The sequence below is a fragment of the Oryctolagus cuniculus genome, chromosome 18 (assembly GCF_051225735.1).
Source record: "Oryctolagus cuniculus isolate XC-2025 breed Fujian yellow rabbit chromosome 18, ASM5122573v1, whole genome shotgun sequence".
In the NCBI taxonomy this organism is placed as follows: domain Eukaryota; kingdom Metazoa; phylum Chordata; class Mammalia; order Lagomorpha; family Leporidae; genus Oryctolagus; species Oryctolagus cuniculus.
Genome location: NC_142884.1, coordinates 79,370,974 through 79,393,584, shown reverse-complemented (window position 1 = coordinate 79,393,584; position 22,611 = coordinate 79,370,974). Strand labels below are relative to the sequence as shown.

Here is a 22,611-nt window from a genome sequence, read left to right as displayed (position 1 = left end):
GAGTTCTTGGTTCCCAGCTTTAGCCCAGCCATTGCAGGCTTTTGGGAAGTGAACCAGCACATGGGAGCTCTGTCTCTCTCTGACTCTGAAAGATGCTCACTGTAGCCAGGTTTTTTTTTTTTTGGGGGGGGTGGGGTGGGGTGCGGTAAAATTTATTTAGAATTTGGAAGACAGAGTTACAGAGAGGTAGAGGCAGAGAGAGAGAGGTCTTCCATCCGATAGTTCACTCCCCAGTTGGCCACAACGGCTGGAGCTGAGCCAATCTGGAGCCAGGAGCTTCTTCCAGGTCTTCCATATGGGTGCAGGGACCCAAGGACTTGGGCCATCTTCTACTGCTTTCCCGGGCTGTAGCAGAGAGCTGGATCAGAAGTGGAGCAGCTGGGACTCGAACCAGCGCCCATATGGGATGCTGGCACGGCAGACGGCAGCCTTACCCGCTGTGCCATAGCACTGCTCACTGCAGCCCTTCTTAAAGAGAGTGAAACGGTTTAATTTTCCAGTTAAAGGCCATAGCGTGGCCGTCTGGTGACTGTGCAAGTGTTACAGTTGTGTTGGGGGGAGGGAGCACATTGTACATGTCTGCAGGGGCCCTGCCTGTGCAGGAGCTGGGCACAAAGGCCCGGGTAGGGACGGGGGTTGCAGCCCGGGCCCTCTGGACCCGAGGAGGGCGTTGGTGCCACGCCTGAGCCCCTGGGAAGGAGGCCAGGTGACTCGGCCTGCGTCGCTGACATGGCCCCTTCTCTCCAAGGATCCTCCTCCACCTGCCCCCATCTGTTCTCATCGGCAGCATCCAGGCCGAGCAGCCTGTTCCCCGCCACTGCGAGGAGTTCTTCCACCTGGTTAACTCCGAGCTGGTAGGTGCCGTGCGTGTCGACGGGGGAGCGTGCCGGGAGCTCCGGGCAGGAAGCCGAGGGCAGCCCCTGTGGCCTCCGGTCACCCTGACCTCGGGCTCTCCAGGAGGGAGATGGGAGTCAGGTGGGAAGTGGGGCCCAGAGAGCTGAGGGAACGGATGCACAGCTGCAGAGCCGTGCACAGTCGGGACAGGCGGCCCGTGCGCCACGGTCAGCCGTGCGTCGAGGCCTCGGGAGTCTGGACCCCGGAACGTGCAGCTCATTCTGCCTCCGCTCCTGCTCCTGTTGGGAAGTGGGCGTGCACGGGCGCCCTGCGGTGAGATGGCGGCTGCTGCTGGCTGCCAGGAGGCCCTTTGCACACCCAGCCCCTCGTGAGGGGCACCCTGATCTCAACCAGATCTTAGCAGAGGTGCTGCCCCCGTGGCTGCGCCCGCTTCAGGGACTGAGGGGACAGCCTAGCGCCGCTGTACCGCTAGAAAAGCGCACAGGACAGGTGGTCGAACCTCGGTTCCGTCTCAGTTCCGTAGCAGGAAAGCAGAGACGAGATGTACCCAAGTGGGTTTTCTTCTGTCTCCCGAGGGGCACTGCTTGGTTAGCCGAGGACAGAGAGGGGAGAAGTGGCCGGCAGTGCGGTGTCGCCCTCAGCCCTGTCTGGAGGGGCGCAGAGCAGTGGGTGGACGAGAGGCGCTCTGACCGTGCGTCTGGGCCCGCCCCCGTGACCAGCCCGTCAGGCCAAGGGTTTGCTGCAGTCGCAGCTCCTGCTGGGCTCAGCAGGGGCCCTGCGTGCTGCCCTCATGCCCGTGACCCACCTGGACTCCCTGCCGGCCTGTGGAACTGTTTTTCAGAGAAACTTCTCCCACGGAATCAGCCTGACCCACGACATCACCCTCCACTTCTTCAGGGTAAGCTGTCTCCGTGGCACCCCGTGGCTGGACCTTCTGTCAGGTCCTGGGCTCTCCCGGGCGCGGGTGGTGGGAGACTGCTGAGCCCACGGGAAGCCCTGTCTCGCAGGGGCTGCTGAGTGCCTGCGTCCACAGCAGAGAGCCAGCCCGAGTGGCCAACCTGACCCTGACTGAGTGCCAAAGCCACTGTCCCATCATTCTGACCTCTGCTCTGGTAGGCTCGGCCGTCCTGTGGGGTGGTCTTGGGATGAGTAGGCACCCCGTGGCCACGTGGCACCTTGTCACCACGTTCATTTCTCGCTGGGTCTCCATCCCAGTCATCGTAGTTCCACAGTTGGAAGTGTCAGCCCACAGCAGGTGAGGGGAACGAGTCTCCTGGACTGTCCCCAGCCCCCGGGACCCCCGCCTCGTGTCCCTCCTGGTCCTCACCGGGGGTGCCCAGAGACCATGAAGTGTTGGAAAGGAGCGGGGGTGTGGTCCCAGCATGCGTGGGCCGCGTCTCGGGGCTGGAGCGGAGAGCTGCCTCAGCTCCTGCTGCGTCTGTGGCCTCCCTTGTGGACACTCGCCTGACCTCCATTCTGGGGTGGGTGTGGGGGAAGAGGTGGCCGGGTTCCTGCCGCTGCCTTCTGTGGGAGTCTGCCTGCCGCCTACTGTACCGCGTCTGGGTGGGTTCACTGTGTGTGAGCTTTGCGGTTTTCAAACACTGCTTCTTAGCAGGGGGTCCTGGAGGACCGCCACGCCCACAGCAGGCACAGAGTGGGTCCCACTCGCGGCACGTCAGGGGACAAGGGCTTCCCGTCTGTCCCGAGCCATGGCACTGCTCTGAGCATTGGGGGGTGCGCAAGAGGGCGTCTCGGAAGTTAGAGCGACTGAATGTGAGCCGCCGGATCCCGGCTGTGACTTGCCATCTGCCCAGACCCCCGTGGCCTCTCGAGAATCTCATAATTGGGGCAGCTAGGGGCGTCCAGGTACAGCCACCCTTATCTGCTTCCTGGTTGTCTTCCCTGTGAGTCGTGGTGGCCAAGCCTGGAGCCGGTGCTGTGTGCCCAGTGGAGGAGATGCTTCCAGGACTGCCTGCCCCAGGAGCTGCGGAGGCTGCAGGAGGCGCGGAGGTTTGCCAGCGAGTGAGTGTGCGGGCGCAGGACAAGGGGCGGCTGGGCTGGCTCCTGGGAGAGGGGGAGGAGCCAGGCCCCACGGGCCCACGTTTGAGCTCAGGAAGGTGTTGGGAAAGACTGGTCTCAGCAGTTCCATTTCAGCTCAGCTTTTTCTGCCGGCCTGTGCCGTCTCACCTCCCCACCAGTGCAGGGGGACCAGGCGGGGGGCGAGGACTGGCAGCGTCGCAGCGCACCCCAACCTGGGGACTGACACAGCTTCCTGTCCCAGGGAAGGGCTGGCCCCCACCAGCTTTGCCTGCAAACGATCCTACAGACGAGGTGGTTGAAAGGTTCTTAAAACTATTGCATCGTGTCACTAATTTCTGCCAGGTTTTCAACCTGCTGTTAAGCCATCAGATGCCACAGTAGAACTGGGCCCTCCTTGTCCTCTGTCCGGTTGTGAGGCCTGACTGGTCACAGGGCCTGCTCAGCCTTTTTTAAGAGCACGCACGTTCCATCTGCTGGTTCATGCCGCACCCCAGCCGTCATCCACTCCCTCCGAGTTCGTGTCAGCAGGAAGCAGGGAGTCTAACCAGCACAGCCCAAGTGGTGACCACTGCGGCACCACACACGCGTCCGAGGCCAGGCCATGTCCTGAGAGCTGGGGCTGTTTCTGTGACCCTGCCTCCCCTCTCTGAGAAATGCAGCCGCGGCATAGTGGGTAAAGCCACCACCTGCAGTGCCGGCATCCCATGGGCGCCAGTTTGAGTCCCGGCTGCTCCACTTCCGATCCAGCTCCTGCTGTGGCCTAGGAAGGCAGTAGGAGATGGCCCACGTCCTTGGGCCCCTGTACCCGCATGGGAGACCTGGAAGAGGCTCCTGGCTCCTTATCGGCACAGCTCCGGAGTGAACCAGTGCATGGGAGACTTTCCTGTCTCTCCACCTAACTCTGCCTCTCACATAAATAAACTTTAGGGGTGGGGGCAGCGCAGCCTTGGGGCTCACAGGTGTGGGGACGTCTCTCTCCCCAGCTTCCTCTCCTCCGACAGTGCTTCCTCCGCACCCAGCCCTGCCTGGGTCTCGGCCGCCGCACTGCACGTGGCCCTCACACAAGCAGGGAAGGACGACGCTGGGACACGACTGAAGCAGCTGGGCGGCGAGAGGGAGGAGGTAAGACGTGCTGCCCGCCGAGGACTGGCGTCGGCAGGGACCCTTGGCCAGGAAGCTGGGTGGGCTCCGGGCAGCACTGGGGTGTGGGACGTGGGGGTCCCCGCCGTGCCTTAGCCCCCGCCGCAGCACCGTGTCCCCCTCTCCTCGAGGTTTCTAGTTGTTCTCCAGGACACGTGAGGTGTGCAGTGCTTGTCACTTGGTGAAGCCGAGGTAGAGGTTTTATAGGGCTCCCTCGAGCTCACTTAGGTAAAACACCTCCCATTTCTGTCCTCTGTGCTTGTTCTTGGGCTCACAACCCAGTGTACGTCAGCCACTGTCTGGTACCTGCTGTGCTCCCGTGGCCGTACCCTTGATGTGTGTGCCGCTGGGCACACCCCGTGAAGGGCACGCTCAGCGCACTCAGGGCAGGGGCTGAGGACAAAGGCAGCGCCGGCTGCACCCATGGGCAGGGCCTAGAAAGCCCCTGGCTGCCCACTGCTTCCCCTCCCCACGCACCTCCCTGGTAGGGACACCCAGGGTATTGCGTCCTACAGGCCACGGCTTCCTGAGGAAGACGTGGAGCACGGAGATGCACCGGTGCCTGAGAGCCAGGGCGTGCAGCCCACGTCAGCTGACCTGAAAAGCAGCTCACAGCAGAGATACCCTGCTCTGCAGGGATTGCTCAGGGCTGTTGTTAGAGGGGGCGTGAGTGGAGCCAGAGCCTCAGGGCTCAGATGCTGCTCAGTGCACAGGAGCGCCGTCCCGGCGACGCCCAGCTGAGCTCACAGCAGTGGAACATGCTCTCAGTTAAGTGGGAACATTTTTTTTTAAGATTTATTTTATTTATTTGAAAGAGTTAGAGAGGTAGAGACAGAGAGGTCTTCCATCCACTGGTTCACTCCCCAAGTGGCTGCGGCGGCTGGAGCTGCACTGATCCAAAGCCAGGAGCCTGGAGCCTCTTCCGGGTCTCCCACGCGGGTGCAGGGGCCCAAGGACGTGGGCCATCCCCCACTGCTCTCCCAGGCCACAGCAGAGAGCTGGATAGGAAGTGGAGCAGCCGGGACTTGAACCAGCGCCCATTTGGGAGGCTGGCGCTTCAGGCGGGGCTTTACCCACTGCGCTACAGCGCGGCCCCAGTGGGAACCTCAGAGGGCCCCCTTCCGGGACGTGGGTCCCAGGTGTATGACGGTGTCAGGGCAGAGCTGCTACGCCTTTCACAGAAACATGTTTTCACCAGCAGCTGATGGTTTCCCTCTTCTTCTTCTCTCTGATGGGCCTGCTCTCCACACGGCTGACCCCAAACGTGAGTCGGTGCTCTCAGGTCTGGTGGCACCGGGGGGGGCGGGAAGCTGAGTCGCAGCACTCGGACGTGGGGTCATCAGCCACGGGGCACAGCGGGCTGGGCAGAGCCCCCTGTACCGAGGGCTCCTGTACCCACCCCACTCTCGGTGAGAGGCGAGCTCCGGCAGCCCTGAGCCAGCCTCAGCATCTTCTCCCCTGGGCCACAGGGCACTGCCGACCCCCGGAAGGCTCTGCATGTCTGTGCGGAGATCCTCCTGTGTCTGGAGCAGCGGGGGATACCCTGGCTGGGGCTCTTCCAGTTGACAGAGGCGGGTAAGACCCTGCGCTGGCTCGGAAAGCGGACGCTGGGTCCCTCTGACGTGGCCAGCAGCCGCAGCAGCTTGTCGGGCTCTTCACAAGCAGGCGGGACGCACCTTGCACACTGTTTTCAGTGTATCTCCCTGCTAAATTGATAGCACCTCTGGTTTCACTGGGACAGATTGAGTGAAAACTTAATAAAAGCTGAAGAATTTATTGCAGAGCGGGGGCAGCACCCGCAGGCCTGCCGTGTGCAAGAGGGAGGGTCTGCCTCCAGCAGGAAGGCACCCCCCCCCTCCAAGCAGCTGCGTCCTGCAGCCAGGCGCAGGCCTTCCCACACCCCCAGGGAGCCCCCAAGAATGACTGGGGCAGAGACCGCCAGGGAACTGACGGACCCCCCCCAACACTGCAGATGCCGGGCTGGGTCGCCTCCTCCTCCGCGTGGCCCCAGATCGGCACACCAGGCTGCTGCCGTTCGCCTTCTACAGGTAACTGCCCGCTGGGCTGGCGTGTCGGCCCTACTCAGAGGCTCCCGTCCCGGGAAGGGCTGGCGTGGCGCTGGTCGCTCAGGCGTCCAGCGCCCTCCCTGTGCTGCCACTCACCTGTCCACCTGTCAGTCAAGTGGCACCTCCCGTGTTGGCCTCCAGCCTCCTCCCCTACTGGCGGGACGCCACCGCGGTCAGGGAGGCCGCCTTCCTGCGTGTCGCTGTGGACATGTACCTGAAGCTGCGCCAGCTCTTCGTGGACGGGGAGACGAGTGCCGTGGTGACCCCAGCCAGCGGGAGCCGGGAGCTCCAGGAGCAGGCAAGCACTCCCCCCGTGGCAGGTGGCAGGCTCCCTCCGAGGCCGGGCAGGCTGCAGGAGCCCTCTGACCCGCAGCCCCGCCGTCCTCTCCAGGGAAGCCCTGTGGAACTGGTAACAAAAGCTCGCGACTTTCTGCTGCAGTTGATACCGCAGTGTCCCAGGAAGAGCTGCTCAGACGTGGCGGAGGTAAGAGGGCGTCTGGCGCCCGGGGCAACCTGTGGGCACGGGCGCACGGCCGAGCCCCTCACCAGCCAGCCCTTCCCTCGGCACCCCTGAGCGGGGCTGAACACGTGTTTTCTCACAGCTGCTGGCCGGGCGTGGAGACTGGGACCCCGAGGTGAGCACCGCCCTTCTGGGCAGGCAGCCGCTGACCGTGGCAGACCCCAGCCTCTACCGCGAGCCCCAGCTGTTCTGACTGGACCCGGCACCTTGTGAATAGTTTGTCCCAGCCTAGGGCGGAGCTTGCGTCGCACGTGTCGCACTGGGAAGTGGATTACAAATCTCCTGAATCGCTTTAGTGGAGAAAAGGGGCAATGGTTTATAGTCTGGCGCCCAAGCCGCTACAGTGTGGGATGACAACAAACCACTGGCCCACAGCAGAGGGCAGAAGGGCGGCGAGAGCTCTGCACAGCCCCACAGCCCCACAGGCCCCACAGGCCCCACGCCCACACGCGGAGCGGAGGTGGGGGGTATAGATAGCATGGGTTCCCAGGGAGCGGGCGTCCTGCACCCTGGGGTGCTGTGTGCAGTCCCCCGTACCCCTGCTGCCTTCAGGCTGCTCACAGGCCCTGCGGCCCACGTCGGTCCTCAGGTGGGCTCAGGCTTCACGGCCTGGCCTTCCGTGGTCCCAGAGGGGTGTGGTGGCCCGGGCGGTGGCTCTGCCTCCAGGGGCAGGGCCTTGTCCTGGGTCTGGGTCAGAGGATGTACCATGGACATGTGCACGTTGAGGTTGTGGGCCTTCTCGAAGCGCCGGCCGCACTGGTCGCAGGCGAAGTCCAGCTCAGTCTCTGCCTTGTGTTTGGTCATGTGGTACTTGAGCGACGCCCGCTGCCTGCACTGGAAGCCACAGACCTCGCACTGCAGGGGCTTGGCTCCCGAGTGGCGCATCTGGTGTACCAGGAGGTGCTTGCGCTGCTTGAAGGTCTGCCCGCACTCGTCACAGATGTAGTTGCGCACCTCTGCAAGACAGGCGGGCGGAGGACCGGGGCTGGCGCCAGGACCGAGAGCAGCCGGGCCCAGGCAAGGGCCTCTGCAGCCCGGAGAGAGGGCCTGTTCTAACAGACTTCCAAACTGCTCGAAAATACTGCCTATGTCCAGCCTTCCCTTGTACATTCCAGACATCTGAACAGTTAAAATGCAACAGCCCGGATCTCCTCCCAGGTGTCTGATGCGGGCGCCCGCGCTCTCCCAAGGTGCTGCGGCAGCACAGGCGGGACTCGGCCCGTCCCCACCCCTGGTGACTGGGCAGGCAGAGGGAGGGGCCTCCCATCTGCTTCACCCAGACAGCCCCAGCAGCTGTGGCTAGACCACAAACTCCATCCTGGGGGTCCCAGGCACATTACCGGGGGCTGGATCGGAAACAACGGCCAGGACTCCTGCCCAGCTGCCCCTCGGATGTGGGACGTGGCTGTCCCGGTGACAACCTGACCTGGTGCACAATGCCACCCCCTCAAGCTCAGTTTCAAGACCCCTTCATGAGCTCCGAAGCCTAGAGACAGGCAGTCAGGAGAGGCTTCACGGAGGAGGCATCCCAGCTCTAGACGTCTCCATGTTACATGGATGTGGACAGCACAGGGGCAGGGGAGACTGTCTGTAACTGGGGGCACAGGCTGTGATGACCCGTCCAACCAGTGCGGACGGGGCGTATAAATGGCTCCATCAACTTGTGGAAACAAGCCAGTTCCACGCGGGGCACACACGCCCCACCGCAGTGTGCCGCCCGCACGTCTGTGCAATACCTACAGCAGCTCCCCAGACTCCTTCCAAGACCTGGATCTACAGTGTCTCGGGCACTAGAGAGCAGGTGTGACCGCCGGAACTGGACTGAGACGCACGGCTGGAAGAACATAGCCCAAAACACGACTGCATCGGGAGACCCGCGTGAGAACACTCAGAGCAGAACAGGAAAGCCGTTCACTGGGATGCGTGAGAGCTGATGAAGACGACTCTGGGGTCAGCTGTCAACTCCATGTTGGCTGGGCGGCAGAATAGCTGCAGTGGGCCCTCGGTTAGCGGGCCGGAGCGCGGCCCAGGACTGCTGGCCTCACGGACGGCACGGACAGCAGCAGTGCCTGTGTCACACAGCACGTCTACGATGCAGGAACCACACAGCTAAGTCACGCGGGCTCCGGTGGGCGCCTGCATCCACGTCGGCGTGCCTGGCTCACCTCCTGCCTCCACCCTGGGAGACAGCAGGTGCTGCTGCTCAAGTACTGGGTCCCTGTGCCCACAGGTGGAGTTCCAGGCCCAGCCTGGTGACCAGCAGACGAAACAAAGGTCTGTCTTTCACACTCTGCCTTCCAAATAAACTTTCACCATCTTAGGCGTTTCTCATTTTTCAGTTTCTATAATGAACATGAGCTATTTTCTAATCTGAAAAGGGTTCTACAATGTATCTGATCAACTCCCAGAAGTGCACTAGAGTTTCCTGTGCTGTCAGTTTTCATGACTTTGAACCTAGAGACCATACCTCAGGCAGGACTGGTGGGTTTGTCTTTCAGACTGCAGCCCCCACCTGAGTGGGCACCTGAGACTCCTGGAAGGCTCCCAAGTCCCCCCAGGCGCCCCCCCCCCACTCGGGTGCTTCTAGGGCAGCATCGGAGCAGGTACCTGTGTGGATGAGCTTCACGTGGCGCTGCAGGTAGCGGTCGATCATGAAAACTTTGTTGCAGCCGGGGTGGGGGCAGGGCCGCTCTCGGACCTCCTCGTGGTGTTCCTTAATGTGCTTCTGTAAAGGGGCCAGCGAGAGACCCGAGTGCCTCCCTGGCCGAAGCCCCACGCCCCACAGGCCCCCCAGTGTCCTCACAGGCGAGGGCTGAGCACCCTGGAAGGCGGGCAGATGCAGGTGCACCGGCTCCACACCGCCGAGCCCCTCCGGAGTGAAGAGCTGGCTCTAAGTCACCCCGTCCCAGGCCGCACGCCTCCCTCAGCCCAGGCTCCCGCGAGTCCTGGGCCCAAGGCCACGCCTGGCTCAGCAGGAGCCCAGGCTCACCAACACCGGGTGCCCGCGCCTCACCTTCATGCCGTCAGCCCCTCGGTACACGGCTGTGCAGCCCTGGTAAGGACACTTGTAGATGGTGGGCAGCTCCTCCCTGCAAGGACAGCTCGTGTGGCGGCGCTGCTGCCACAGGCAGGGCAGCCCCCGCTGAGGACCCCTCACCTCTCAGAGCGCAGCTGCTTCTTCCAGCCGGGCTTGGGCCCGGGTTTCTTGCGGATTTTTGGTTCTTCGGTCTTCTTGGCTTCTTTGCTTTCACTCTTCTTACCAGAGACCCTGACAACAAAGACCAGATGAGTGATGTGTCCAGGGTCTACTCGCAAACATTTCTCGTCCTTGTTTAAGAACAAGGGACAGGGTTTCCCTAAGCTTCCCTAACTGAGGGGCCCTGACTCCAGCTAGAGCCACCAAGCCATACCAGCTCTCGGTGGGAAGTTGAAGGCCTGGCCCAGCCCCTGGGAAGGTGGGGGAGAATGTACCCCAAAGGCGGAGGAGCGGAGTGCAGTAGAGAGGAACACACTTGCACGGGGGAAGGGGGTGCTGGCCGGAGACCTGGAACACGGTGACCCAGGGAAGCTTTGGGGGTCAGTCCCTTTACAATGACCGTGCGTGAGGAAACAGCTGAGCAGCCCCTCACTGGAGCCAGAGAGAGGCCTACTACGCTGCACACGCGATCATCTCCCACTTCCTTCCCAACCTGAATTCCCGGAGCAGCTGGCTAGGGCCGGAGTGGACAGTGGAGACCTTGGCCTCCAAGAATTTGGGGTTGTGCATTTTAACTAGTCTGTAGCTGACCCCAAGGAGGTCGAGCAAAAAACTTACTAAACGCACTTGTTCCTTTTTGAATCGAGACGTTTAGGAAAATCTGTTGGTAATAAAACTTGCTTGTCATGGGGAAGGCCACACGTAAACACCCACAGCAGGGGCAGTGCCACTGGGGACACCTGAGTCCCGTGTCAGAACCCTAGGTTCAATCCCTGGTTCTACTCCCACCCCAGCTTCCTCTAATGTGCACCTAGGGAGGCAGCAAATGACGGCTCACGCACTTGGACTCCTGCCGCTGGTGGGATACCTGGGTTGAATTTCTGGCTCTGGGTTCAGCCTCGCCCAGCTCCGGCTGTGGCAGACACTGGATGGAGATTTCTGTGTCTCTCTCTGCCTCTTAAATAACAATTGGGGGGGGGGGGGGAATCCCACAGCAAATACACTAAATTGTTAGAGGCTGAAAGCCTTCCCTCTGAGAAGCCAAAGGAGGATGCCACTCTCACCCTTCTGTCCCTCCCACACAGCACCAGAGGGCCTGGGCTGGCAATTTGCAAGAAAAAGAAAAAAATAAGCCGGCGCCGCGGCTCACTAGGCTAATCCTCCGCCTAGCGGCGCTGGCACACCGGGTTCTAGTCCCGGTTGAGGCGCCGGATTCTGTCCCGGTTGCCCCTCTTCCAGGCCAGCTCTCTGCTGTGGCTAGGGAGTGCAGTGGAGGATGGCCCGGGTGCTTGGGCCCTGCACCCCATGGGAGACCAGGAAAAGCACCTGGCTCCTGGCTCCTGCCATCGGATCAGCGCGGTGCGCCGGCCGCAGTGCGCCGGCCGCGGCGGCCATTGGAGGGTGAACCAACGGCAAAGGAAGACCTTTCTCTCTGTCTCTCTCTCACTGTCCACTCTGCCTGTCAAAAAAGAAAAAAAGAAAAAGAAAAAGAAAAAAATAGGAAAAGAATTCTCTCTCCCCACAGATTTCACAGATGACATGACCTTGCAGGTAGAAAACCCTGAAGAATCCACCCAGAAAAAACCCTAATAAAAGAAATCTACACAAACTCCAAACACTAACAACAAACAATAAAAAAGAAATTAAGAAAACAATGCGCTGGCCGGCGCTGCGGCTCACTAGGCTAATCCTCCGCCTAGCGGCGCCGGCACACCAGGTTCTAGTCCCGGTCGGGGCACCGGATTCTGTCCCGGTTGCCCCTCTTCCAGGCCAGCCCTCTGCTGTGGCTAGGGAGTGCAGTGGAGGATGGCCCAGGTGCTTGGGCCCTGCACCCCATGGGAGACCAGGAAAAGCACCTGGCTCCTGGCTCCTGCCATCGGATCAGCGCGGTGCACTGGCCGCAGCGCGCCGGCCATTGGAGGGTGAACCAACGGCAAAGGAAGACCTTTCTCTCTGTCTCTCTCTCTCACTGTCCACTCTGCCTGTCAAAAAAAAAAAAAGAAAAAGAAAAAAAAGAAAACAATGCGCTTAGAATAGCATCAAGAATAAAATGCTTCGGAACAAAATTAACCAAGAAAGGGAAAGACACAGACACTGGAAACTGTAAGCCATCTGACAGGGTGAGACAGGGAGTGGGAAGGCAGCCCGGGGCGAGGACAGGAGCGGGCACTGCTCAGCCGGCAGTGTGGCCCTGACGTGGCCCAGTCCCTGTGGTCCCTGTGGCAGTCGTGACGGGGCGAGGACAGGAGCGGGCACTGGATCACGCCAAGGACACACTGCCGCTGTCCCTGCAGTCCCGCGGGAGTCACGATGGGGCGCAGGTCTTCGCAGTGAGGTTAAGTCCACTTGGGGTCTCTGCAGCCCACACCGGAGTGCCTGACTCCTGTCCTGGCCATCCAGCTGCTCCACCCTGGGAGCCGGCAGGATTGGGTCCCTGCCACCCATGTGTGAACCTGAATTTCTGGGTTCCAGGCCCTTGGCTTTGGACTGACCCAGCCCTGTCTGTCGCGGGCATTAAGAGAGTGAATCAGTGGATAGAAACCTGTTTCTTTGTGTCTCTGCTTCCCAAATAATAAGTACAAATTTTAAAGAAGCAATGAGAAATCACATCTAAGATTTAACATGGAACTTCAAGGTACACTGAACAGCCAAAACAAATTTGAAAAACATACAAAGATGGAAGACTCAAATTTTTCTATTCCCAAACTCACTACAAAGCTACACTAATCAAAACAGTGTGTTACTGGCGTTAAGGATGGACACAGGCCAATCCACCAGAACTGAAACCACACACTTCCACAGGGGCCCCGAGCCCGTCCGTGGAGGAGCGGCGTCCCCACCCGGGACGCGGGGACAGCTGCATTTCCCCGTGCAGAGACTGAGGCCGGGCCCCTTACACCGCACAAACATTAACTCGAATGCGTCATGACCGAATCTAAGCGAGAACTGACTCTCACAAGAGCACACGGGAGCAGGTCTCGCGATCTTGGGTTTGGCACCCGTTCCTTCAGCCTGACGCGGCACAGGCAGCACAAGTGAGTGCAGGCGGAATGGACTTCGCTTAGGCTGCCGGCTCCTGGCTTCGGATCGGCGCAGCTCTGGCCGCTGCTGCCAGCTGAGGAGTGAACCAGCAGAGGGAAGACCTCTCTCCTCTCTCTCGTTCTCCCCTTTGCTCTGTGTAACTCTTTCAAATAAATAAATCTTTAAAAACTAAATTTAATCCTTTGTATATCACTATTAACAGTGTGAGAGGAAGGACCCTGGTGTCCCGGGTTCGAGTCCCAGCCCAGCGTCCTGCTGAAGCACGCAGTGGTGCTGACTCAAGCGACTGAGCTCCGGCCACCCACACAGGAGACCTGGACTCGGTTTCTTGCTCCTGGCTTTAGCCAAGCCCAGCCCGAGGCATCGTGGGTATCTGGCAAGTGGACCAGGGGATAGGAGTGTGTTTTCTTTCTCTGTCACTCAAAAAAACACAATCCATAGGGAGAAGGAAGATACCTGTGATACAGTGGGTTAACCCCCGACTGAGCGGCACACATCCTATGCCGGGGGCCTCAGGCCCAAGTCCTCCCGCTGCTTCCCAGCCAGCTTCCTGCAGGCGCACACCTGGGAGGGAGCACGTGGGCCCCTGCCACCCATGAGAGACCCAGGTGGAACTGCGGGCTCCTGTTTCAGCCAGCCCAGCCTTGGTTGTTGCAGGCTTTGGGTGAACCAGCTGATGGAAGACCCCTCTCTTTCTATCTCTGGCTCTCTCTGTTGCTCTGCCTTCCAGATAAATTAAAAATCAATGAACTAGGCCGGCGCCGCGGCTCACTAGGCTAATCCTCCGCCTAGCAGCGCCGGCACACCGGATTCTAGTCCCAGTTGGGGCGCCGGATTCTGTCCCAGTTGCCAGCTCTCTGCTGTGGCCAGGGAGTGCAGTGGAGGATGGCCCAGGTGCTTGGGCCCTGCACCCCATGGGAGACCAGGAAAAGCACCTGGCTCCTGGCTCCTGCCTTCGGATCAGCGCGGTGCGCCGGCCGCAGCGCGCCAGCCGCGGCGGCCATTGGAGGGTGAACCAACGGCAAAGGAAGACCTTTCTCTCTGTCTCTCTCTCTCACTGTCCACTCTGCCTGTCAAAAAATAAAATAATAAAAAATAAATAAAAAAAATCAATGAACTTGTAAAAAAAATTTTAAAAGCTAAACACAAAATTACTTATTGAATGATTCAGTTAATTCTACTTCTAGGTTGATGCCCAAAGAATTAAAAACAGGGGCTCAAACACAAGCAACAGTGTCCACATCATTATTCCCAAGAGTCGAAAGGTGGTGACACCTAGATCAACAAATGAACAGATCCACACTTGGGCTGTAACCATGCAAGGAACAGTGTTCAGCCACAGAAGGAACGAGTCTCACGTGGGCTACTGCACGGATGAAGCTCACCTAGACCAGGCACCTAGCTCAGCAGCTGCCAGGGCCCGGGCGGGTGGGGGAGGAGGGAGGGAGTTTGCTCACGAGCACAGGTTCTGTGCGGAAGGCGCGTTTGCAAACAGTGCGGCAGTGCTGACGGCTGTCACGCTGCCACTGCTTAATGGCAAAGTCGTGCACGTACGCAGGGAAGCCTCCAGCAACAGCCTCTGCACGCAGGCTGGGGAAGTGGACCGTGCGGGGACATGCGGAGACGTCAGTCCCCTCACAGACAGACTTGAGAGAGGAGGCGAGCCTCCCGACCAGGGCCGTGTCCCCAGCTGCCGGCTGGCACAGCCTTCTCTGTCGGGGACTGGCCACTTCCCCAGCAAACGACCACTCAGTGTAGACTCTGCCAGGTGCTGGCTGGGCACTGGCCTCTGCTGCTTGGCCGTCCAGGCCCTTCAGTGGCCCAGGTGTGGGCTTGCCCCGGGCTGGACCCACGATACTCTAACCCGTCAAGGCACGGCTCGTCTGCCCCAGCCTGCCAGAACCCTGTCCATGCTCAGGAGAGAACGGGACATACAGACACGGGGCTGCTCGGGGCCTTGTCCTCGCAGTTTCCAGCTGTGACGCACTCACGGCACCCAGGAACCGAGTGCCTCTGGGCAGACCATCAGCAGAGGTCCACGTCCACTACTGCCCACTCCCGCCTCTCGCACAAGTGCAGTTTCCACTCAAGTAACCCCCCCCCCTTTTCCCAGAAGCCTTTACTATCGTTTCTGCTTGCACCTGGGGCCCTGCAGGGACCAGCGAGTGAAGCGGGAGAGCGCCGCTCCTGTCAGCGCAGGGCTCTCCTCTCCCGCCCCAGCCTCTGCCCCCAGCACTGCTGCTCCACACCCACGCTGGGCACGGGCCCACGGGCACACTCTACGTGGGACTCCAGGGTTCTGCTCAGGCTGGGGCGCTCAATGAAGAAGGAGCAGGGTCCTCCTGACAGAAGCCCCTGCCACGCTTCCTGTGACCACTGGACCCTGCCTGGTGGCCCCCAGCCAGCTTCCTGTCTGCCCATGCGCACTCAAGTGCTTCGGGCACGTTTCTGTGTTCCGATTTTGATCTCTCCAGGCTCCATGCCTCCTACTCTTCCTATTTCTCTCTCGGCAACCAAAGTCAGGGCTTCCATGAGAAAAAGACGTCGAGTTTACGCCTCAATCTTCTCGTGGGCTCCTGGCTGACAGTGCAGCACTGCGCTGCTCTCTCTCTGGATCTCATCCTGCACTGTGCGAGGCTCAGCACGAGGAGCAAGGCCATCCTCAGCTAGAGCAGGGCTTTGGGGTTGAGAGGAAAGTGACAGTGAAAGCCAGGACCCCGTGCCCTGACTCGAGAGAAGACAAATCCTGAAAAAGGTCAAAATAAGGTCATGGGTAATTCAACCCCAAGCAGGTGATGGCTGCCTGGCCCCAGACATCACTGTCAGAGTTCAGAGTGATCAGAGGGCTGGGTCCCTGGGCCTCAGGGCACACACAGACCAGGGAGAAGAGAGAAGGATGGGGGGGGGGGGACAGCTGGGCAGTCAAGGAGACACGGCGAGCAAGCAGGGACGGCTCTGTCGGAAGGGAACAAGGCTGGTCCCGTCCACACAGGTCCCCGCCGTTCCCGACGGCGGAGGCAGCCCTGCACAACCCGCCAACCACCTCACGGCGAGACGCTCACGTGCTTGGTCCCAGCTCTGCACTGCCACCGGGAGGAGGCTGGTGGCCGAGGGGAACCTACCTGCTCAGCTGGGCCTCCTCACCGGCCCCTGGCTCACTCTCAGAAGCCACATCGCTCCGGGCAGAGTGAGCTGAGGGAGGCAGAGCGGCGCCGCGTGCTGACCTCGCGTGCGCCCCTCGCGCCACCCCCTCGCCCCGTGCGCTGTGGCGGGGCTGTCCCCTTACTTCTTTTCTGGGTAAGGCTCGAAGGATTCATCTGAGGACTGGGGATGCTGCTTCCTGGTGTTGTCATCGTCACTCGGGCAATCTCTAGGAAAGAAGAGGGAGCCTTGAGCGAAGCCCTGGCCCGCAGTGGGGGACAGACCCAAGGACTCCTGTCTCAGGCCCGTGAGAACCCCAGCCCCATGTTTTAGTCCTCCTGAAAATGACGTGGAAAACCTAAGATTCCCCAGGTCTCCAATCCCTTTCCTAAGAGGACAGAGCAGGTCACCAGAAGCGCACACGCTGGCCACCCCCGGAAGCCGGCTCTCCAGGACCCCAAGCTCAGGAACGGCCTTACGGTGCTGCCCAGGAGGTGCGAAGACTCAGGAGACGGCTTCTGGACAGAGGGCGTCTTCCGCCAGTCACGCCCTACCGTGTGACTGCGAGCGCGCGCTCGGCTGACAGCTTCACCGTCAGCCACTTCCACACGCAACACAAAGGCAGAGAAAGACCCGATGTCTGCCCTGAGGCGTGGCTTTCTGCTTAGTCTGCAGGGCTGCAAACAGCCAGGCTGGCAGGCCCACAGTCGCTCCTCACGGGCCACCACGGCCTGGATGGAGAAAGGCCTGAGACTGGCTGGCAGCCTGAGGCCGGCCTCGAGCCATCTGCTTCCTCACCGGGTACCCCACTGGGGTTGTACCAAAAGCCAGCTGCATGGGGTTCGCAGGGCGAACGCCAGCCTGGAGTGTGGCAGTTGTTCTGAGCAGCGGTCACCCAGAGGCCGGGGCTGGCCTGGGGGCCCACTCCAGGACTGTCCGCCCTCCCTGCCTCCTGCACAGGGACTCTGCTGCAAGTCCCAACAGGGTGATCACAAAGGGCTAGAATCTGGCTTCCTCTGGCCTGGTGACATCCGGGGTTGGTACGAAACTGAGGCCTTTAAGGGAGAAACAGCAGGCAGAAGCAAATGACCCCAGCACAGCACAGTTCCAAGTAACTCCACACTGCTCTGGGTCAGACACAGCACAGCAGCAGCCAGCGGCCTCCGCAGCTGCGTCAGGTCCCGGGACCCTCTGGGACCTGGCCACTCCTCTCCTCCCACCACAACAGGGACAGCGTCCCGAGCAGGGCGTGGGCAACGGCCCCCAGGATGGCCAACTCTGGTTTTCGAAGGAGAAACATTAGGCTATTTAAACCCACTCTTCTCTCACCCCTCAGAAAGGTCACTGAACTCGTCTTTTACCCGATCATCCGAGGTTGAAGAGGGAACCTGCTTCTCACCCAATTGCCCTGAGAAACAAAGAACAGGCTCCTGTTACCGACACAGCACGGCAAAGCGCCTCACCTCCCTCAGCTGACGGCACAGCCTTCGTGATGGGAACCTGGGGTGCCCTAGCCTCAAACCCACTACCTCCTCACCCAGCCCCAACCCCTGTCCGCCACAGCCACAGCGCCGAGATCAGAAACCCTGGGGGACAGTCCACCGTGGCAAGGCCGGCTCCTCCCTACAGATTCAGGTCCAGCTGCAGGTGGGACCGAGCTGTACTCTGTGCGAAATGTGTTTTCAGACATTCTTAAAGCTGCCGTTATCAACGTATCACATACACAGCACTTACAAAGCCGAGCAGGTCTAAGCTGCCTGCGACACACGACTCCGTTCCCCACCTGCAGCCGGCCGTGGGGCTGTGTGCCACCCGAGTGTCTGTCCAGCTGAACCAGCTGAGGACTCCCGGGGGGGGGCTAGCCATGTACAGGCAAGACAGAAGGGGCAAGCACGAAGCTGGCCATGGCCCTAACACAAAACTCTGGGCAGTCACCCCAAAGTCTGCCGTATGCGGACAGGGCCTGGTCCCCAGGGAAGGACCCTGTGTTTCCCTCAGCCCGGCAGCAGGCGTCACCGGGGAGCCGGCTGACACCAGGGCCTCATTCTCTTCCCCACGTCCCACAGACAAGGGCCCTGTTCTTCCCTCTTCCGCGGCTCCTGAACCACCAGACAGACTGGCGCACTCGGCCCGGAGCACAGGCTCGCAGAGGCTAGGCACCAGGCGAACTTGTCCTCACACCAACTGATAACCCGGGTCCTGCTTGTGCAGGAACAAGCGGCCGAGACAGGCTGGTGCTGTGGCGCAGCATCCCGTCGGCACTGGCTCAAGTTCCGGCTGCTCCTATTCCGACCCAGATCCCTGTTAACGTGCCTGGGAAGGCAGTCGAAGACGGCCCAAGTGCTGGGGCCCCTGCACCTGTGCGGGAGACCGGGAAGAAGCTCCCGGCTCCTGATCATTGCAGCCATCTGGGAAGTAAACCAGCAGATGGAAGACATTTCTCTCTCTCTCTCTCTAACTCTGCCTCTCAAATATAAGCAAATCTTTTAAAAAGAAAGAGTCTTACTAGAAAATAAAGCCTGAGAGAGGCTGGCAGCCGTGCCCGCTGTGCCCAGGGCCGCACACAGTTGCCACTCACAGGAGCACTGACTGGCTCCCTGTCTTCCCACCCTCGGGGCGCCACATCGTGATCCCGCCCCGCTCAGGAAAATGCAATCCTGGTCTAGAACAGGTCAAACGTGCTTCCTACCTGGGGCCCCAATGAGGGGTGGGCTTGGCTGCGGTGGGGGGCCTGGCCCAGGCCCCATAGGGTTGCCATCTGGAGGAGGGGCCACGTCCATGCTGGGCAGTGTGGTCCCTCTGCCCTGGGAGACCTGAGGGGCAGTCCCCGAGGGGCTGGATGCCTGGCTGTGGGTGAGCTGCGGTGCCATCTCCTTGTCCCACGCCCACTTCACTGACAAGGCGCTGTCCAGCAGGAGGGCCCTGCAGCTGGAGTCAGTGTCCATGGTGTAGTTGTGGCCCTGGTCGCAGCCCCACATGGCCTGGATGACACCACAGTACTCGGAGGCCAGCGTTCTCTGAAGGGTGGGTAGGGCCCCGCAGCTGGCTGCGTGTCCATGCACCCACCCTACCAAGCTGTGCAGGCACCGAGAGCTGGAGGTGATGAGATCCCCTGAGGAATCAGCAGAGACGTCATCCCATGGCTGCAAGCACCCAGCCCACCCTAGGAGCCCACTCTTGCACCCAGGACGGGCAACTCACCTAGAAATGCTCCCTCCTCCGCCACCGTTGGGGGCTGGGCGCCGACCCTGTAAAGATTCAGTAGCCTCTGAAACCTGTCTATCCCATCACACTCAGAGCCCAGATAAAACCTAAAACAATCCTCACACTCAGAGCCCTGTGTAAACCTGTTGATCCACTCACACCCAGACCTGTGCACCCCTGGCCATCACCCTTACACTTGGAGCCCTGAGTACACCCATACATCTTCTTTTTTTTTTGACAGGCAGAGTGGACAGTGAGAGAGAGAGAGAGAGAGAGAAAGGTCTTCCTTTTGCCGTTGGTTCACTCTCCAATGGCTGCTGTGGCCGGCGCGCTGCGCAGATCTGAATCCAGGAGCCAGGTGCTTCTCCTGGTCTCCCATGTGGGTGCAGGGCCCAAGGACCTGGGCCATCCTCCACTGCACTCCCGGGCCACAGCAGAGAGCTGGCCTGGAAGAGGGGCAACCGGGACAGAATCTGGCGCCCCGACCGGGACTAGAAGCCGGTGTGCCGGCGCTGCAGGCGGAGGATTAGCCTAGTGAGCTACGGCGCCGGCCACCCATACATCTTCTAATACTCAGTAGTGCGGGCACATCTGTCCACCCCTCACACTCAGAACCTGTGTGAACCTGCCCATTCCTGCATACACAGGGCTAAGTATAAACCTGTGCATTCACTGAGAGCCCTAAGTGTGTCCACCCCTCACACTCAGAACCTGTGTAAACCTGTCCACCCCTACACCCACAGCCTGTGTGAACCTGTCCACCGTCACACCCACAGCCTGTATAAACCAGTCCACCCCTACACCCAGGCCTGTGTAAACCTGTCCACCCTCATACCCAGAGCCTGTGTAAACATGTTCAAATCTGTCCATTCCCTTCACAGGCAGAACCAGTGTGAACCTGCCCATCCCCCACACTCACACTCAGATCCTGTGTGAACCTGTCCACGCCTCACACTCACACTCAGATCCTGTGTGAACCTGTCCATCCCCCACACTCACACTCAGATCCTGTGTGAACCTGTCCATCCCCCACACTCACACTCAGATCCTGTGTGAACCTGTTCACGCCTCACACTCACACTCAGATCCTGTGTGAACCTGTCCATCCCCCACACTCACACTCAGATCCTGTGTGAACCTGTCCATCCCCCACACTCACACTCACACCCTGTGTGAACCTGTCCATCCCCCACACTCACACTCAGATCCTGTGTGAACCTGTCCATCCCTCACACTCACACTCAGATCCTGTGTGAACCTGTCCATCCCCCACACTCACACTCAGATCCTGTGTGAACCTGTCCATCCCCCACACTCACACTCAGATCCTGTGTGAACCTGTCCATCCCCCACACTCACACTCAGATCCTGTGTGAACCTGTCCATCCCTCACACTCACACTCAGATCCTGTGTGAACCTGTCCATCCCCCACACTCACACTCAGATCCTGTGTGAACCTGTCCATCCCCCACACTCACACTCAGATCCTGTGTGAACCTGTCCATCCCCCACACTCACACTCAGATCCTGTGTGAACCTGTCCATCCCCCACACTCACACTCAGATCCTGTGTGAACCTGTCCATCCCTCACACTCACACTCAGATCCTGTGTGAACCTGTCCATCCCCCACACTCACACTCACACCCTGTGTGAACCTGTCCATCCCCCACACTCACACTCAGATCCTGTGTGAACCTGTCCATCCCCCACACTCACACTCACACCCTGTGTGAACCTGTCCATCCCCCACACTCACACTCAGATCCTGTGTGAACCTGTCCATCCCCCACACTCACACTCAGATCCTGTGTGAACCTGTCCATCCCCCACACTCACACTCAGATCCTGTGTGAACCTGTCCATCCCCCACACTCACACTCAGATCCTGTGTGAACCTGTCCATCCCCCACACTCACACTCAGATCCTGTGTGAACCTGTCCATCCCCCACACTCACACTCAGATCCTGTGTGAACCTGTCCATCCCCCACACTCACACTCAGATCCTGTGTGAACCTGTCCATCCCCCACACTCACACTCAGATCCTGTGTGAACCTGTCCATCCCTCACACTCACACTCAGATCCTGTGTGAACCTGTCCATCCCCCACACTCACACTCAGATCCTGTGTGAACCTGTCCATCCCCCACACTCACACTCAGATCCTGTGTGAACCTGTCCATCCCCCACACTCACACTCAGATCCTGTGTGAACCTGTCCATCCCCCACACTCACACTCAGATCCTGTGTGAACCTGTCCATCCCTCACACTCGGAATCCAACATATACATGTCCAACTCCTTTACCCTCCGTGAGTACCCTGTCCTTTTCCCTTCACAACACCTGGGGGTGCTCCCAACTGCCTCTGCAGAACCAGGCACAGCTTGCCCACCCCACAGCAAAGCTCCCACCAGCACTCCCTGGCCCTAGAGCAGCCGCTCAACCTGCAGTGAGACCTACTTTGCACAAGGCTTCCGCTGGCCCATCGGGGAGACATTCACTCTCTGCAGGAAGGACTCCAGGAGGCTGTGGCACTGGTAGAACTGGGCATGGCAGTTCCTGCAGACAAACTGAGACAAGGCTGGATCCTGGTGCACAGCCACACCCAGCAGGCGCTGGAAGTCCCTGACGAACACACGCTCCCCTGGGAACGGCCTTTCTGCGCTGTCCCCAGACGCCCTGTCAGAAATGCTTCGCAGACTCCGGGAGGAGAACTTCCCGTGGCAGAGGCGGCAGTGTCCCATGGCAAGAGCCCGGCCAGCCCTGGGGAAAGCAGGAGAGGACGTTAACAGTGAGTGGGCACAGGGCCTCCGTGGCACAAGTGCCGAGAAACTGAGAGGTCTAGGGCCGGTGCTGTGGCATAGCGGGTAGAGCCGCCACCTGCAGTGCCGGCATCCCATACGGGCACTGGTTCGAGTCCTGGCTGTTCCAGTCCAGCTCTCTGCTGTGGCCTGGGAAAGCAGTAGAAGACGACCCAGGTCCTTGGGCCCCTGTACCCATGCGGGAGACCTGGAGGAAGCTCCTGACTTCGGATCAGGGCAGCTCCGGCCATCGCGGCCATCTGGGGAGTGAACCAGCGGATCGAAGGCCTCTGTCTGTAACTCTGCCTTTCAAATAAATACAGATCTTAAAAAAAAAAAAAGAAAAGAAAGAGAGGGAGGGAGGCAGGTGTCTGTGGCCTGAGGCTCCCGCCCTATCAACAGCCTCCTGGGCATCTGGCTGAGGGAAGGACTGAAGCGGGCGTTCCTGGCTGAGCACCCAGCCTTCAAGGGCATGGGCTCGGAACAAGGCCACCGGCCCTAGGGGCCTTTCCAAGAACTGTGAATGCCCCTCGCGCCATCTCTGTGGGACTGAAAGCCAAAGAGCAGCGTCAAGGCTGCGCCTTCAGGGAAACAATCGGCAT

General features: G+C 60.2%; 2 protein-coding genes across 20 annotated transcripts in view; one reads left to right on the top strand and one right to left on the bottom strand.

Annotated features, from left to right (window-relative positions):
* Positions 1-6,916, top strand: part of FANCA (FA complementation group A) — a 42,473-nt gene extending 35,557 nt beyond the window's left edge. The window contains exons 32-42 of one of the 12 annotated variants that reach the window (XM_070062859.2): positions 749-854; positions 1,697-1,753; positions 1,863-1,967; positions 2,765-2,877; positions 3,879-4,017; positions 5,237-5,299; positions 5,505-5,610; positions 6,008-6,083; positions 6,243-6,399; positions 6,493-6,585; positions 6,704-6,916. In XM_070062859.2, coding sequence (XP_069918960.2) covers positions 749-854; positions 1,697-1,753; positions 1,863-1,967; positions 2,765-2,877; positions 3,879-4,017; positions 5,237-5,299; positions 5,505-5,610; positions 6,008-6,083; positions 6,243-6,399; positions 6,493-6,585; positions 6,704-6,814 — 1,126 coding nt within the window. In that variant the 3' untranslated portion in view covers positions 6,815-6,916. Of the gene's footprint in view, positions 1-748; positions 855-1,696; positions 1,754-1,862; positions 1,968-2,764; positions 2,878-3,878; positions 4,018-5,233; positions 5,611-6,007 lie in introns of all 12 variants that reach the window. The other 11 variants (XM_070062858.2, XM_070062856.2, XM_070062855.2 and 8 more) reach the window with 11 other exon arrangements.
* Positions 6,913-22,611, bottom strand: part of ZNF276 (zinc finger protein 276) — a 29,960-nt gene continuing 14,261 nt past the window's right edge. For 4 of the 8 annotated variants that reach the window (XM_070062861.2, XM_089319814.1, XM_051830025.3 and 1 more), the window contains 9 exons: positions 21,669-21,971; positions 19,202-19,248; positions 18,690-19,112; positions 17,330-17,408; positions 16,146-16,229; positions 9,779-9,889; positions 9,635-9,710; positions 9,229-9,346; positions 6,913-7,577 (listed from right to left, as the gene is read on the bottom strand). In XM_070062861.2, coding sequence (XP_069918962.2) covers positions 7,207-7,577; positions 9,229-9,346; positions 9,635-9,710; positions 9,779-9,889; positions 16,146-16,229; positions 17,330-17,408; positions 18,690-19,112; positions 19,202-19,248; positions 21,669-21,971 — 1,612 coding nt within the window. In that variant the 3' untranslated portion in view covers positions 6,913-7,206. The remainder of the gene's footprint in view (positions 7,578-9,228; positions 9,347-9,634; positions 9,711-9,778; positions 9,890-16,145; positions 16,230-17,329; positions 17,409-18,689; positions 19,113-19,201; positions 19,249-21,668; positions 21,972-22,611) is intronic. The other 4 variants (XM_089319817.1, XM_089319816.1, XM_089319815.1 and 1 more) reach the window with 3 other exon arrangements.